Source organism: Schistocerca gregaria, chromosome 7 (assembly GCF_023897955.1).
Source record: "Schistocerca gregaria isolate iqSchGreg1 chromosome 7, iqSchGreg1.2, whole genome shotgun sequence".
In the NCBI taxonomy this organism is placed as follows: Eukaryota; Metazoa; Arthropoda; class Insecta; order Orthoptera; family Acrididae; genus Schistocerca; species Schistocerca gregaria.
In genome coordinates this window covers 494,002,964-494,019,812 of record NC_064926.1, presented here as the reverse complement: position 1 = coordinate 494,019,812, position 16,849 = coordinate 494,002,964, and the positions used below count along the sequence as shown (strand labels likewise).

Genomic DNA, 16,849 nt, shown 5'->3' with positions numbered 1-16,849 from the left:
TTCTTTCATTTTGTGGGGGATGCCAGCCAGAAAAATTTGCATAATGGTTTGAAATTAGGTGTAAAGTTTGTTGCAAGTTGCTAAGGGCTATCGTTGTCAAATGCTGGATGAATACGATCTGGGTATTTGTGCATGTGGTCTACACTTCTTTTTCACCCCCACCTCTCCAGTAGGTAGTTGTTTCTTACCCATACAGCAATTCTTTCCAAATAGTAAGTAACATATGTACTAAGTTTGATTGAAATCGGTCCACTGACTTCGGAAGTGATATTGAACATACAAACATTTTTTATAATTTGCTTGTATATCTTTTTCCATGATGCCATTTTGATGAAATACAGCCTATATGGTGTCCTGTGCTACACTGAAGTTACTAGTGAAACCCCTTGAAAATCTGTCTAGTTATTTGGAGACTGGCTTGTTCAAAGACAAAATGATAGAAACGGCAAATTTACAGATACATGATTAGTACAGGTATATTGTTCAACTGATGCAATAATATGCTTGCACAAAACAAAAGCCAATCATTCTATATCATAATTATTTATATGCAGAGACTAACTCTACGTGCCTAGTGATAATAAATGTTGTGACTCGCCAATCTTTCAGAGTGACGCCGTGCAGTTATGCGCATCCTCTACATGCGGCGCTGTCTGCCAGCCATGCAGTAGCAGCGCCACCAAAGCGGCCAGACAGCCAGCGGCTGCTAGACTTGGACTCAGTTATGATTTGACTGTTAAAGTGTATACACGGCTTACTCTGTTTACTTGATCTGTGACTTTCATGTATTGCATCTTCCTTGAAATATATTTGTTGAACTTGAAGTTATTGACCCACATGTTTCCATGGCTACTTTAGAGCAACTATTGCAAGGTCTCATAGAACAGCAAACACTTCTCACAAATGCGATTCATGATTTCGTCACGGCATCAAATGCCAGGGCGTCTCTCGTCATCGTCTCTACCTACTTTTCCTCCTTACGACGAGACGGCGGTAGACAGGTCTGATTACGAAAAACGTCTTTGACAGCTCTTCTTGGCATTTCATGTCGCGGATGAACAAACATGTAAGTCTCTGTTTGGTAGCCTCTCATGCTGCCTTTTATCGTTGTCAAAAACAACCAAATCAATCCTACCGCGCTTGGGCTGCTGAACTTCACAGCCCCAGTAGAAAGTGTCAATTTGTTACTGAAGTTCACAAAGAATCCTACACCAATTCAATGGTACGGGATGCTATTATCCGTTCGGTGCCCGACAAAGAAGTTAGGCAACATGCCCTTCAGTAGGCAAATCCGACTCTAGATGAAGTCCTATCCATCGCTCAGTCTTCTGAAATTTCTCGCACCGCTGGAGCGCAAATAGAGGCATGGGGTGACGATGGGGAAATACAACCTCTGTGCGATGTTGACGAAGCGTGTGGCTTGTCCCGGCTGGCCAACGTGGCCACAGTATGCTCCCAAGCGCAGCCTCGGCCTATAAACAAACAGCTAAAAATATGCAGCAAAACCCACGGCAACTGCCTTCATGTCTGCGGTGTTTTACGAAACAGTCACGAGAAGACTGTCCACAACGTAGGGCCGTGTGTCACAAATGCAAAAAAAAGGGTCATGTGTGATCCGTTTGCAAATCCGACCGCATACATGAAGTTCATGAACATGACTCTGATTCTGTGTTGTCTGTCAATTGTACTTCTTCCCTTTCAGGGAAGTTATTCCTCACTGTCCAAATGCTTGGTCGAGATGTTCGCATGCAGGTGGATACTGGTTCTGCTGCCACATCATCAATTCTCAGACATATCTCCAGCTGGGTTCTCCAATCCTGTCACCTGTCACTAGGCAGTTACGGACTTACAATAAACAGAAGATTTCTCTCTTGGGACAATTTGATGCTGAGGTATCTTACAAATCTGTCGTTCGCACTGTTCCCATATTGGTGGTCAACCATAGTAACGCAGAGAATCTTTTTGGTTTCGACGCCTTTCACATTTTTGTGTTCTCCATAGATGATTCTGTCAATATCGTCTCTGATCCTATTCCTTATGCTCAACTGTATTCCTTGTTTACGACATTTTCGTCCCTTTTTTCTCCTGGGTTAGGCCATGCAAACGACTTTGAAGCTCATATCACGCTCCAACCCACTGCTCGGCCCGTTCCTATGGCCCTTCGTGATCAGGTCAAACGGGAGCTGGATCGTCTCACTGCTTCAGGGGTCTTGCTGCCTGTCACTTCCAGTGAGTGGTCCTCTCCTGTTGTCGTCGTTGCTAAGCCAAATGGTGATATTCATTTCTGTGGCGATTTCAAAGCCACTGTAAATGCTCAATGCCTTGTCGGCACTTACCCTATGCCTTGACCTAAAGAATTGTTCACTAAACTTGCTGGAGACCAGTATTTTTCTAAACTTGACCTATCAGAAGCTTATCATCAACTTCCTCTCAACACTGCTTCCTGGCAGTTTCTGGTCCTCAACACACCTTTTGGCCTCTATCAATACCAACGATTGCCATTTGGGGTTGCCAGCGCCCCTGCTCTCTTTCAGCGATTCTTGGAACAATTATTGCTCTTTGTCCCTGGGTGTATAAATTACAAGGACGACGTTGTTGTAACTGGCTCCATCACTGATAACATCTTCAAAATCTCCGCACACTCTTTCATGTCTTACAAACTGCCGGTCTTAAGTGTAATCTTCAGAAATAAAAATTTTTTCAGGCATCTATCACGTACTTGGGGTTTCAACTCTCTCGGGATGGTATTTGTCCACTTCAGCAAACTGTCGCTGCGATCGATGCCCTTCCTCTGTTAAGGAACTGCAGGCCTTCTTGGGGAAAATAACATACTATCACAAGTTTTTACCGTATACGGCTTCGGTGGCTCAGTCGTTGCATCGCCTGTTGCATAAAAATGTGCCTTTTCACTGGTCAGCGTCATGCGATGCGGCTTTCCATAAATTGAAGACTATGCTGAAACAGGCCCCGTGCCTGGCTACTTATCGACCTGGCCAACATCTTGTTCTTGCCACGGATGCCTCTCAATACGGGGTCAGTGCAGTCCTTGCGCACCGTTTTTCTGACGGTTCTGAACAACCCATTGATTATGCCTCCAAAACGCTCATGGATCCCCAAAAAGAGTATTCTCAAATTGAAAAAGAAGCTGTGGCCATTATTTATGCTCTTCATAAGTTTGGTGTTTTTCTCTATGGATCCAAATTTCATCTTGTTACGGATCACAAACTACTCGTTTCCTTGTTTCATCCATCAACGTCACTTCCCGACAAGGCTTCACTCCGCCTCCAGCATTGGGCCCTTTATTTCTCTCGTTTCAATTATGAGATTCATTTCCGGCCGATGGCTGAACATGCGAATGCTGACGCACTGTCTCACCTTCCCATGGGTCCCGATTTGACATTCGATAGCACGAACTTTTGTGTTTCCACCTGGATGTTGCTGAGCAGCAGGTTGTGGACGGGTTCCCCATCACTGGGGACCGGCTGGTGGCTGCTACGGGTTCTGACCCTACCCTCTTTCGGGCTTTACGCTGTATTAAGAAGGGTTGGCCCGATCGTATGTCTGCTAAGAGTTCCGATCCGTTGCAGAACTACTACGCTTTGCGTTACCGCCTCATGGCTAGGAATGGTGTTATCCTCCTTTCCACCGACAATGCTTCGCCTGCGTCTTTGCTTGCTTCGGTCTTGCGCCTCCTTCACCAATGGCACTGGGGTGTGTCTGGCACAAAATCTCTGGCACGCTGTTACGTGCACTGGCCCGGCATCAACTCTGAAATCGCACACATGGTAGCTGCCTGTGGCCCTTGTGCGTCACAGGCAACTACCCCGAAGTAATCTTTGTCACTTTGGCCTTCGCCTGAGAAGCCCAGGGAGCGTATTCATGCTGACTTCGCCGGACCTTTAAGTACTTATTGGCTTCTCGTTATTGACGCCTACTCTAACTTTCCTTTCATTGTCCGTTGCACGTCGCCTACCACTGCGGCAACCACCCATGCTCTAGCTCGCATTTTCTTTTTGGAAGGCCTTCTCTCTACTCTTGTTACTGATAATGGTTAACAATTTGCCTCTTCTGATTTTGCAGATTTTTGTGCCCGTCACAGCGCCATGCATGTCACGGCCCCTCCGTTCCACCCACAGTCAAACGGTGAGACTGAATGACTGGTCTGCACCACATTTAAGGCTCAGATGAGGAAACACCTGACTTCTGCTGATGATGCGCTTCTCCAGTTTCTGGCTTCTTACCGTTTCTCCACCATGGGCGACCATAGCCCGGCTGAACTCTTACATGGCCGACATCCTCGCATTCTACTTCATCTTCTGTGGCCTTCCACCTCACGGCTGTGGGTGCCTTGTCTTGGCCGGTTCACCGCCGACGACCTTGTACGGGTACGGGATATGGCAGGTGGCCAAAATGGAATCCTGGCCACATCTTACGACACCGTGGCCAACACCTGTATGAAATCCAGATGGACACGGGTGTTGCAGTGCGTCATTCGAACCAGCTTCGGCCTCGTGTGCCAGCAATGCCTTTTCTGGATGCCGCTACACCACCTTCGGCTCTACCTGACGCTCGGGATACTGGAATCTCTCATTACTCACAACGCAGTCCTCTCACCATCATATCGGTGGCAGCACAAGAACTGACGCCACCTGGAGACGTGCCCATGCAGGAACCAGATGACCATCATCTGTCGGAGCAACTCTTACTTGCCTCCTCCTCCTACAGATGTGGACACATCGCGCCATGTCTCCTGCTATAACAACCGGACTTGCCGCAACGGGGTAGATTGGTGCACGGGGCCCCAGCAGATTCGACCCCCACCTCTCCTGTCATCTCGACACGTTATCATCGGGGACACTTCCGTCTGTACGGGAAGCCTCCTCCTCGAGACTTTACGGCCAGTCAAACAACACCTATGGACATTAGCAATCTACAGGCCACCTCCATCAAGCCCTGTGCAAAAACTTCAAAGGGGGGAAAAGTGTTGTGACTCGTTGATCTTTCAAAGTGCCGCCGCGCAGTTACATGCGTCCTCTACATGCGGCGCAGTCTGCCAGCCATGCAGCAACAGCGTCACCTAAGGGGCCAGCCAGCTAGTGGCCGCTAGACTTGGACTCAGTTATGATTTCACTGTTAAAGTGTACACATGTCTTAGTCTGTTTACTTGATCTGTGACTTTCATGTATTGCGTCTTCCTTGAAATATATTTGTTCAACTTGAAGTTATAACAATCAAATTTTCATTCTGAACAATTATTTAATAAAATTCTCAGATGCCCAATTATTTTCTCACTATATTTTCACTAGACGATTAACAATGCAAAACTGAAGTTACTTAGTATTTTTGGCTCCATGAGCTTGTATGATGTTATAAATTGTTCATGATACACACAGAAACATCTGAAGAAATGGACTTCACAAGACTGCGAACTATTTTCATTTTGGCTTTTCTGTGATTGTTATTGTTAGCTAATGAAATGAGTTAATGGTATCAGTCACATTTTATTTATTACTACAACATGTTTCAGACATTTAAACCTCCAGCATCAGGTACATTTATGTGGATCAATACACCATATATATGTAGTGTCATGATTTTGGTGTAATCTATGGTACTGTTTACAACACATACTGTGACACTGTCTGGTAAAAGTCTTCAAGTACTAGACCATGCCACAGGTTGCCCCAAAATTGTAAAACAACACATACGCGTCATACTAACCTACATAAACCCACCTGATGATGGAAGTTTACACCTCTGAAACTTGTGGAAATAAATTAAACTGTGACTGCTAACAGTAAACTTGTTGTTTCATTCAGTATCACATAGCTCACTTTCTTCACTTCCTCAAAGGCGGTGCAAATAAAAGCAACAACTGGTCACCATTGGAATTAAATTGAGTTTACCGCACTGCACTGACTCACTCGTCAAATTAAATTCGGCAACTGGATCACTGCAACCTAGTTACACTAGCAGCCAACTCTCTGTTTGACTGAGCCTTATTTCTTTATTTTCTTTTTAGTTAAAAAAAAGAGATGTGCAAGTATAGGAGCTTAAGCTTTAACATAATGTCTACAGGGGGAAACATTCAAATTCTATAAGCTGCATGCATCAATAACCATTCATCAAATTCAATTTTTTCATTTTCTCAATTTACATTAAGCCTACTCTCATGATGAAATTCTAATCTTCACAGAAAACTTGCCCTTAACACTTTTGAGTGCCTTGCCTGTAACATTACATTGTCTTTAATGTTGGAAAGAATACCTTACCCATAGTATTACAGGCATGACATTCTTTCCAACACTGAAGACAATGTAACATGGTGATCTCGGCACTTGAAGTGTTAGTTAGCAGGTGAATACCACAACTAGTATGGTGAGAGAGCATACTGAAGAAAACTTGAACATCACAATTATTTTTAATACTTACTGTACATGTAAGATACTTCAATATTATGAGTAACTGCGGTGCTGTATTAATATCAATTAGTGAGTACTGAATTATTTTCTGACAGTCCCAGATTCAGTACAGTTTGTGGTTATGAAGTATATCAAAATGCAATATGAATTAGGTAGGATTGCTGTCCACCACTTTGAGGAGGCACTGAGTACCGGACAGGCACATTTAAAGGTTTTGTTTAGCTATCCTTCATTAGTGGAACCACAGCACTCAGAGATGTGTATATGAGTTCTTGTGTGTGTGAGTATGTTTCTTCACCTCATGAAGAACTTTGTCTGGAAGCTAAGTAATATCCAAATGTCCACTTTTAAGTGGGCCTGTTCACTGCTCAGTGCCTCCTCTATGTGGTGAGTAACAATTCTAACCTATATCGTCATTTCATCCAGAATCTCCCACTGTTTGAAACTGCATTGTGATTCAGTACATACAGGAAGTTGTAATATTTAACCATAATGGTAGGAAAAACACATTAATAAGTCACATTAATAAGTCACATAAAGAAAACTGTGTGATATTTAACATAGTACCATGATGTACAGATTAATCACTGGGTTAGTGACCACTTTCCTTTTATCTGTTTACATAAAGCAAACACATGCTGCAATAATTTTACTGCACACATACATGCAAAAACAGCACCCTATGCAAGATATTTGAACATAACGCACAGTACACTGAATGAAAATGATAATCCACTGTCAAAGTTTCCATCAATACCATTAGCCACACAAATGTACTGGACACACAGAAAGCAAATTATTGTGGCATTAATATCTGCCGCAAATATGGTAAACAAATGCACAATTAGTGTTTTTGAGTTAAGAGGTGCAACATAAGAAGAAAGGGATATAAATAAACACTAACAGCATTACTATTAACATTAGCTCTGGCAAGTGGACATGCATTGAAGCGAATAAGCGAAGCAGCAACATGCCTTTCGTGCCAAAGTGTCATCCCTTACTCTGGCTAGAGGCAGTTCCTCCTCCTCATCTTGGTGTGTAGAAGGTTGCTGAACCTTTGCCTCCTCCTCTGCTGCTCTTGAGCTTGTGCTTCGGCCCCGTGATCTTGGTGCTACAGGTCCATGTGGCTGATGGTATAAAAGCTTTAGTTACAATTATGCAAGCAGAGTGATATGTGAAGTGTGCAAACTAACAATAAGTAAGTGTTTCATGTTAAGTTTTGGTTATTCAATCTCACTTAATTCACAGCACTGAAATATCAACAACTGTCTGCTCCTATTGCACCAGCAGGGTAATATGAATAATAAGCATATACATGATTGTTGAAGTTTTCCCGGCATAATGAGTATTCCATGTGGTTTTGAGGTTGCAGCTGCATGACAATGACCTTTTGCCACCACATTTCAACTGACAACCATTCAGCCATCTTAAGGTGATTTTAGCATGGAGATTACTGGTGCATGTTGCTGACATTATACTGAAAATTGGTACAGTGGCGCATGTGCTTAAGGTTTTACTGTGCGACATCCTTCTGTCAAATTTAGCACCTTTCGTTGATACTGTTCTGTCTACAGAAGACAGCTGCACACACAACAGTGATATTGCATGTATGCCCTCTATTGAACTGTGGCCCACACAGTTAAAACTCAGTTGTCAAAATAATAAAATTCACTGTCACTGAATTTGTCATTAGATGTAAAATTTAGTCTTTCTGAAGATAACACAGAAATCACAAGGTTCCAAGCCTTATCAAGTAGAAAGGCACCATCACATGTAATAATGTCTTCTGCAAAACATATTTCCACAGATTCCTTAATAATTGAATCCCAGTAGGATCGTGCTGTGGCCAAGTTATTCATAGCAGAATAGCCCGTAGAATGTCCTGTGGAGTATCAACACTACTGGGCTGGAGAAGGTGAGTCTGATGATCATGTTCCACCCACCTTCCATGAACTGTGCATATTGTCTGACCAATGTAGGCTTTGCTACATTGATATAGTAATCTGTGGATCATCTTTTGCTGAGATGAGAAGAGCACAGATTTTTATAGGTGGCCTGGGTTTAATATGACGTTTCTTAAGGATTCTGCCTAATTTAGATGAAATGTTACCCACATCTTGGAGGGACACCCCTTGAGGTTTATGGTCATGTTTACTCCTCAATAAAGATGGCTTAATTCCATGGGAAGAACATCTATTGCCTTTAAACGCAGACTGCAGGTGTTCTAACTCCTTCGCAAGGCTATCTCTATCAGATACAACACATGCCTCATGTGCCTGTATACAAAGGATGCCAACAGCATGTGAAGGGTGGTGACAGCTAGAAAGCTAAAAATATAGATCCACATGTGGGCTTACAGTAAAACAGAAAGCCCTAGTGATCTATCTACTTTCCAATGGATTGAAATATCAAGAAACGAAAGACAGCCACCTTACTCCAAATTCATCGTAATCTGAATATTTTCATGGATAGAATTTAGATGTAAAACTCATGATGGCTCTTCCTCATTATGGGGCCACACTACAACAGTATCATCTAAATATCACGTTTGGTTTAAGCTCTGCAGACTCGAGTCCCTTCTCCTCAAAGTCTTCCATATATGAGTTTGCTACCAGAGAGAATACAGGACTTCCCACAGCAAGGCTCAAGTCTTTATGACAATGAATCACACTTATTAATAAATTTTGATGTTGCTTCACTCTTCACAAGTGTCCATCTAACGGAGGGGTGGTAAAGATTTCGGCTTACAGGCCACGCCCAGGCCCCACTGCCAAAGCGCTCAGCCTTGCTTCACACTTCCTCCACTCCCATGCAGCACTTTCTGAGTGCAAGGACGGAGAAGAGGGGAAATCAGGGAACGCATTGCATTTAAATGGCAGTACAGTTGCACAGCATACAACCTGGTTTCACATTTCTCAACAACACAGATCACAAACAAATCAAGTTTTCAGTATTAATTAATTATATTTGGCATGCTGAAGACATAATATAATTTTTGTCTGGTACAAACTGTTGGCACACGGACAGACGTACATGATTTCAGAGAGTTTCACATGCCACATAATTGTGACTTATTTAGTTTCATAATTGAAAAAAAGTCTTTCACACAAATATTTCATGTCAAAATATTGTAGCACTTCTACCATCTCACTACAGAGACTTGGAAAACCTATCTGAGAAAAGCATTGCAGACGTCCTGGACAATTTTAAAGATTTATTTTTAAAACTGGAATTACCTTGGAGGTCAATCAGTCTGCATATACACAGGGGCGCTTTCAACTGAAATGGCAAACTGTCTCGAAACTGAAGTGACTTTTGACAGTGTCCTCAAAACCTGTATAAAACTACTGTTGTAATTCTTGCAAGGCCACAATGAATTCTTCAAACCTCTCACTTTCTTTAACTTGAGCTTTTTTGCCAGAATGTGTCCCTTCTACAACACGGTTTTGTTTTTAAAGTCATGTCCTTCAAATCAGAAAAAAAGTTATCTTGCAATGTCTTACTTGGACAGTTTCCAGCTTTTTCCTTCATAAATTCAACAATAGTGAGTTTTTAATCAAAAACTTGTTCCAGGCATACCCTTGCCTTAACCAACACACTTTGCAGTAATATATGGAGTCTCCATACCCTTTGTTTATTTCCACTGGAAACTGTTGAGTTTAAATTCCTTCTGTGAAGTACTATAACGTCATTTTGTGGCAAATAAGCAGTACCCATCACTTATGTGAACTGTAATTCTCATCCCGCTCTTCTGTCATTCCCGTTTATTTTAAAGGATTGTGACATCAGTCAAGGGGACAACCACAGAGACTATACAAGTGTATGCACTACAGGTGGGCTGCAGTTCTGAGGAGAAGCAAGCGTTTGAAGAGGAAATGCAGAAACAGATGGGAAGGAAGAATGGGATAGTAATGGGGGATTTAAATGCACACGTTGGAAGAAAAAGACAAGGCTGAGATAGTGTGCTTGGACCAGAGGGTTGCGGCTGCCGAAACGAAGAAGGTACTATTGGCGTTCTGCCAAAGGAATGGCTTGCTGGTTGGGAATTCTTGGTTCAGGAAAAGAGAGCCATAAGATTACCTAGTACAGTCAAGACTTATAGAGAAAGTTGATAGTTGACTACTACCTGTACGATAGTGAGATGAATAGGAACATCACCGACATTAAGGTAATACCATCAGAGGCCTTGGATAGCAACCACCATTTGCTGGTAATTAACCTGAGAGGGATTAAGGATAATAAAGAGAAAGAAAACCAGAAAAGACGTATAAGAGTATGGAAGTTGAAGGAGGAAGAAAGTAGGCTACAGTGCCTACAAGTAGTAAAGGAAAGCATCCCAAAGTATGAACCATAAATGGTAGAAGAGAAATGGGGTAGATTCAAGGGAACATTAATAAGTGTGGCATATGTGGGAGGTCAAGCAACAAAAAAAGAGATGGAAGGAAACACCCTGGTGGCACAAACAATATAGCACAGAAGAATAGAGCCTTTAGGGTATGGTTCCAGAAGAGAACAGTAGAGACAAGAGAAGAGTATCAAGCAAGAAAGAATGAAGAAAAAAGAGTGGTGGCAGAGGATAGTGAAAGTTCAAAAAAGGTGTTATATGGGATGATTAAAAGTAAGAGGAAGAACGGTATGATATATTATGCCAGAATGGTGAACAAAAGTGGCCAAGATGTGGAGAATAAGAAGGAACTGAAGAACATGCGGAAGGAGTATTTTCAAAAACTCCTGAACCCAAATGGAGACTGGGATGAGGAGAAAAAGAGGAGGAACAACAAATGGAAAAAGACCTTACATGGGGAGAAGTGGAACACGCATTGGGCAAGATGAAGGGAGGGAAGTCACCAGGTCTGGATGAGATAAGTGCAGAAATGGTGAGAGCAGCAGGAGAGGTGAGGATACAATGGCTACATCGAGTAATGAAGATTGTGTGGAGACAGAAGATGATCCCAGAAGACTAGAAGAAGAGAATAAGTGTCCTGATATTTAAGAAGGGAAATAGAAAATAGTGCAAGAACTCTCAAGGGATAAAATTGATGAGTCACTGTGCACAGATTTTTGAAAAAATCTTGGTAGCACAAATTCGGGCAAAATTAGAAGGAAGGATGAGAGAAGAGCAACATGGCTTCAGAATAGGAAGGTCCACAATGGATCTAATTTTTGCTGTAAGACATCTGAAGAAACAGCATTATAAATATAGAATAGATCTACTAATGACATTCCTGGACATTGAAAAAGCGTATGATAGTGTATGTAGAAACAAAGTGTGGAAAGCCCTGGAGAACAAAGGAGTAGCAAAACAGATTATTTGGAGAATAGCAGAAATGTACCATGGAAGTGTGAGCTTTGTGAAAGTGGGAGGAGAGATCAGCTTGGATTTAACAGAAGAATGGCTTGTGGCGGGGAAGTGCACTTTCACCATTACTCTTCATTGTAGCAATGGATGATACAATGAGTACAGTAGCACAAGTAATTGGTGAAGGAAAGATGAAAGCTATGGTGTTTGCAGAGGATTTGATGATTTGGGGGAATACGGAGGAGGAAGTACAAAACAACTGGACATATGGGAACAAACAGTACAAGAATATGGGATGAAATGGAGTATAAGTAAGAGTGAGATGATTATCACAAGAATGAAGGAGAGAGGAACAACTGGAATAACAATTGGTACAGAACAATTGAGAAGAATGGAGAGTTTCAAGTACCTAGGAGGCCTGATAGAGGAAGATGGAAAAAACGACAGACAAATAAACGAGTGGAGGAGAAAAGCAGAAGCATTTCAGAAGAGTGTCAAAAGCCTGATACGGAGAAAGGATGTACACCAAATCAGTGGAAACTATATATACCGGTCAAACTGTGTCCCAATCCTGACACCATCCAAAACCTGGGTTATAAAAGGAAGAGAGAAAAGCTAAGTACAAGCTAATGAGATGAACTTCTTGAGGAACAGTATTGGAGTGGCAAAGATAGACAGGTTAAGAAATGAGAGGATCAGAGAGTTAATGAAGGTGGAACAATTACAGAAGGAGACAGATAAATCAAGGCTGAGATGGTATGGGCACGTTAAGCACGTTAAGAGGATACCCAGGAGGATACAAGAGATAAAACTGGAAGGAAAGAGACCAAGACACAAATGGCTGATAGGAGCAGAGGAATGCATCCAGAAGAAAGAAGAGTGGACAAAGGTGAAGACAGAGAGATAGTGGGAAGACATAAGACGACAGAGAGGCTTATGTTTCAAACAGACCTGGACAGAGGCTAGAAACTGTCCAAGATGATGATGATGATGATGATGTGACAACAGATCGCTGGATAGTTTCTTTTTGTGCAAAAAGCCACTGGACCTGCGAACGCCCTTAATACCACAAATAAATAGTGAACTCAGAGAGTTGTGCCAACCGGAAAATACTGCACTACAAATGCTAAATGAAACATTGCATTGTTCCAGTTACAAGGAGGACTGGGCAAACCTGACTGACAAGCCGGGTCCTTGCCCACAAGTGACCCACGCAAACTGCACTTGTGAAATTCGGCACACCGTGGCCAGCTCTACTTTAATGGTCACTTTGTTACTCATTGGCAGCTTGAGTTCTGTCCCATCATGTCCTTTCCTCAACTTACCTTTTATTCAACAAACTGAACAAACTGATGCTGTTGCTAAGGTGTGGGTGTCCTTTGGAAGCTGCTGTACCAGACACACATTGTGTCTGATAGAGACAGCCTTCAAAGGAGCCAGAACACCAACAATCTGTGTTTAAAGGCAATGGATATTTCAGATCACAGCTTTAACTCTCCGACTGCTACAGACATTCTCACTGCTTTCTGTGGTGTGTGAGGCTTTGTCATCAACTTATCCCGCTACCTTCACTGGTACACAACATTCCGGCCACTACCTATGTACTTGTTAAACCATATGATCCGACCCACTGGTGTTGAATGTTCCTGGAGCACTGGATGTCATGACTTTATCGACTGCTCTGGGTTTCGCCACCCGCAATACAAAGTAAATACGATTACTCTGACAACTGAAGTGTTTCACTCCTCTAGAAAAGAATTACTGCATAGACAAACACACGTGTGTCAATATTGTTTCGTGACTATGAATTACATATCTTCTGCAGTTTTAGTATGATTTTAGAAGCCTATGATGAAAGCGAGGTGTCACTTTGGACTCATCTTAGTAAATTAGCGTTCTTTCATCATTAGACCAGTTGTCCTCAATATTCATAACTGTAAATACTCAAGGAAAGGGTGAACCTATCTGTGATATAGCTCTGATATATTGGCAGTCACTAGGAACCATAGTAATAAGTTTTCACTCCACATTTGTTGATTCTGATTCATGATACGTTTTCAGTAACTTTGTGTTTCATCACAGGAGGAAAGCCAAGTAACCTAACAAGATGTGTTGCAATACAATTACTCTCTCCCATGTGCACAGCGCAGCTGTATTACACGACTTATCACTGATGTGCCCGAGTGAATGTGTCGGCCACTATGAAACACTTATCATCTAATTTTAAGAAAACTATTTGGTGAAAAATTTTGATTCTTTTACATCTTACACTCTTTCCGTCCATTATTTGTCGTAGATACTGTGTTGCAACAAAATACACGAAGCATTGCACGAAATTTTAAGAATTCTGTAGAGGTAAAAACACATTGCATAGACATTGCATATGGTTCATTTGAGATCATTCATTGCTGTATATAAATTGTAGCTAACATACTGAACTATAATGAAAGGATAGATTGCTACTCACCATGAAGGTGACACACTAATTTGCAGATAGGCATAACAAAAAGCCTGCTACACATTGAGATTTTGGCAAGTGCATTGTGCATTTTTAAACACACACACACACACACACACACACACACACAGAGCCATGAAATAACTGTCATGTTGAATGAAAGCAGCAATCTGGACAGGGGTGGGGGAAGGGGGAGGGATATAACGAATCCCAGAATGATCTTCTTGTGGCCACGATCTTCATGTCAGAATAATCCATAGACTGTTCTGTGGAGATACAATGTTCAGATATGGCTGGCTGACTCAGCTGGAAGACAGAATAATCCATAGAATGTTCTGTGGAGATACAACATTCAGCTATGGCCAACTTACTGAACTGAAAAAGGAGAGTCCGGTGTTCATGTTCCATGCACCTCTCATCAGCTATGCATGTTGTGTGTGCAATGTCGGCTTTGCAATACTGATATGGTAATCTGCAGATTCCACTATGCACAGCACAATTCACAGCACCTTTTACTTTACTGCAGTAGAAGAGCCATTGAACACAACTGATAGCTTGTTGAAGTGTGCAAGGTGAGTATCAACAAAAGTAAAACAAGGGTAATGCAATGTAGTTAAGTGAAATCAAGGAATTAGATTAGGAAATGAGATACTAAACGTAGCTGATGAATTTTGCTACATGGGTGGCAAAATAACTGATGATGCATAAAATAGAGACGGGTGGGAGCACTGGCAGAAGGTGGCACACAAAGGGGATGAGGGAACGTGAATTAGGAGAAGGTGATAAGACAGAGGAGGCAGAAAATTTTATGTGGACAGTGGGCATCAGTGGGTTGCCATAAGTTAAAGCCAGGACAATTTCGGGAGTGGAGAATGTGTTATGAGGATAACTCCCATCTGTGCAGTGCAGAAAAGCTGGTGGTGGACGGGAGGGTCCAGACACTCAAAGTTCTGAAGCAGCCACTGAAATTAAACATATTATATTCAGCTGCATGTTGTGTCACAGGGTGGTCCATTTTGCTCCTGACCACAGTTTGGCGATGGCCATTCATCTCGGTGGACAGCTGTTTGGTAGTTACACAAATATAAAAAACTGCGCAATGATTGCGGCAGAGCTGGTATATGACATGGCTGCTTTCACATGTGGCTCAGCTTCTGATGAGGGCTGATATGAGTTTGCAGAAGGTTCAAGTTAAAGTGTCAACGTGGCATAGCATTGACGAGACCACACACATAGTTCAAGAAAGGTGTGTGGAACATGATTGCTACAATTGCCTTTTGCAACCCAGTAAGCCAGGCACTGCCAAATATTGTATGTTAGTAGAACATTCTATATATTATTCTGCCGTGAAAATCATTGCCTCAGTGAAACCTTTCTGGATTCTATTATTTAGCAACCTGTGAAAATACACTCCTGGAAATGGAAAAAAGAACACATTGACACCGGTGTGTCAGACCCACCATACTTGCTCCGGACACTGCGAGAGGGCTGTACAAGCAATGATCACACGCACGGCACAGCGGACACACCAGGAACCGCGGTGTTGGCCGTCGAATGGCGCTAGCTGCGCACCATTTGTGCACCGCCGCCGTCAGTGTCAGCCAGTTTGCCGTGGCATACGGAGCTCCATCGCAGTCTTTAACACTGGTAGCATGCCGCGACAGCGTGGACGTGAACCGTATGTGCAGTTGACGGACTTTGAGCGAGGGCGTATAGTGGGCATGCGGGAGGCCGGGTGGACGTACCGCAAAATTGCTCAACACGTGGGGCGTGAGGTCTCCACAGTACATCGATGTTGTCGCCAGTGGTCGGCGGAAGGTACACGTGCCCGTCAACCTGGGACCGGACCGCAGCGACGCACGGATGCACGCCAAGACCGTAGGATCCTATGCAGTGCCATAGGGGACCGCACCGCCACTTCCCAGCAAATTAGGGACACTGTTGCTCCTGGGGTATCGGCGAGGACCATTCGCAACCGTCTCCATGAAGCTGGGCTATGGTCCCGCACACCGTTAGGCCGTCTTCCGCTCACGCCCCAACATCGTGCAGCCCGCCTCCAGTGGTGTCGCGACAAGCGTGAATGGAGGGACAAATGGAGACGTGTCGTCTTCAGCGATGAGAGTCGCTTCTGCCTTGGTGCCAATGATGGTCGTATGCGTGTTTGGCGCCGTGCAGGTGAGCGCCACAATCAGGACTGCATACGACCGAGGCACACAGGGCCAACACCCGGCATCATGGTGTGGGGAGCGATCTCCTACACTGGCCGTACACCTCTGGTGATCGTCGAGGGGACACTGAATGGTGCACGGTACATCCAAACCGTCATCGAACCCATCGTTCTACCATTCCTAGACCGGCAAGGGAACTTGCTGTTCCAACAGGACAATGCACGTCCGTATGTATCTCGTGCCACCCAACGTGGTCTAGAAGGTGTAAGTCAACTACCCTCGCCAGCAAGATCTCCGGATCTGTCCCGCATTGAGCATGTTTGGGACTGGATGAAGCGTCGTCTCACGCGGTCTGCACGTCCAGCACGAACGCTGGTCCAACTGAGGCGCCAGGTGGAAATGGCATGGCAAGCCGTTCCACAGGACTACATCCAGCATCTCTACGATCGTCTCCATGGGAGAATAGTAGCCTGCATTGCTGCGAAAGGTGGATATACACTGT

The 16,849-nt window shown here is 43.4% G+C and overlaps 1 protein-coding gene across 3 annotated transcripts in view; it reads right to left on the bottom strand.

Annotated features, from left to right (window-relative positions):
* LOC126281722 (histone-lysine N-methyltransferase ash1) overlaps nucleotides 1-16,849 on the bottom strand; it is a 322,515-nt gene that overhangs the window by 11,380 nt on the left and 294,286 nt on the right. For all 3 annotated transcript variants that reach the window (XM_049980899.1, XM_049980898.1, XM_049980900.1), the window contains one exon: nucleotides 7,424-7,549. In XM_049980899.1, coding sequence (XP_049836856.1) covers nucleotides 7,424-7,549 — 126 coding nt within the window. The remainder of the gene's footprint in view (nucleotides 1-7,423; nucleotides 7,550-16,849) is intronic.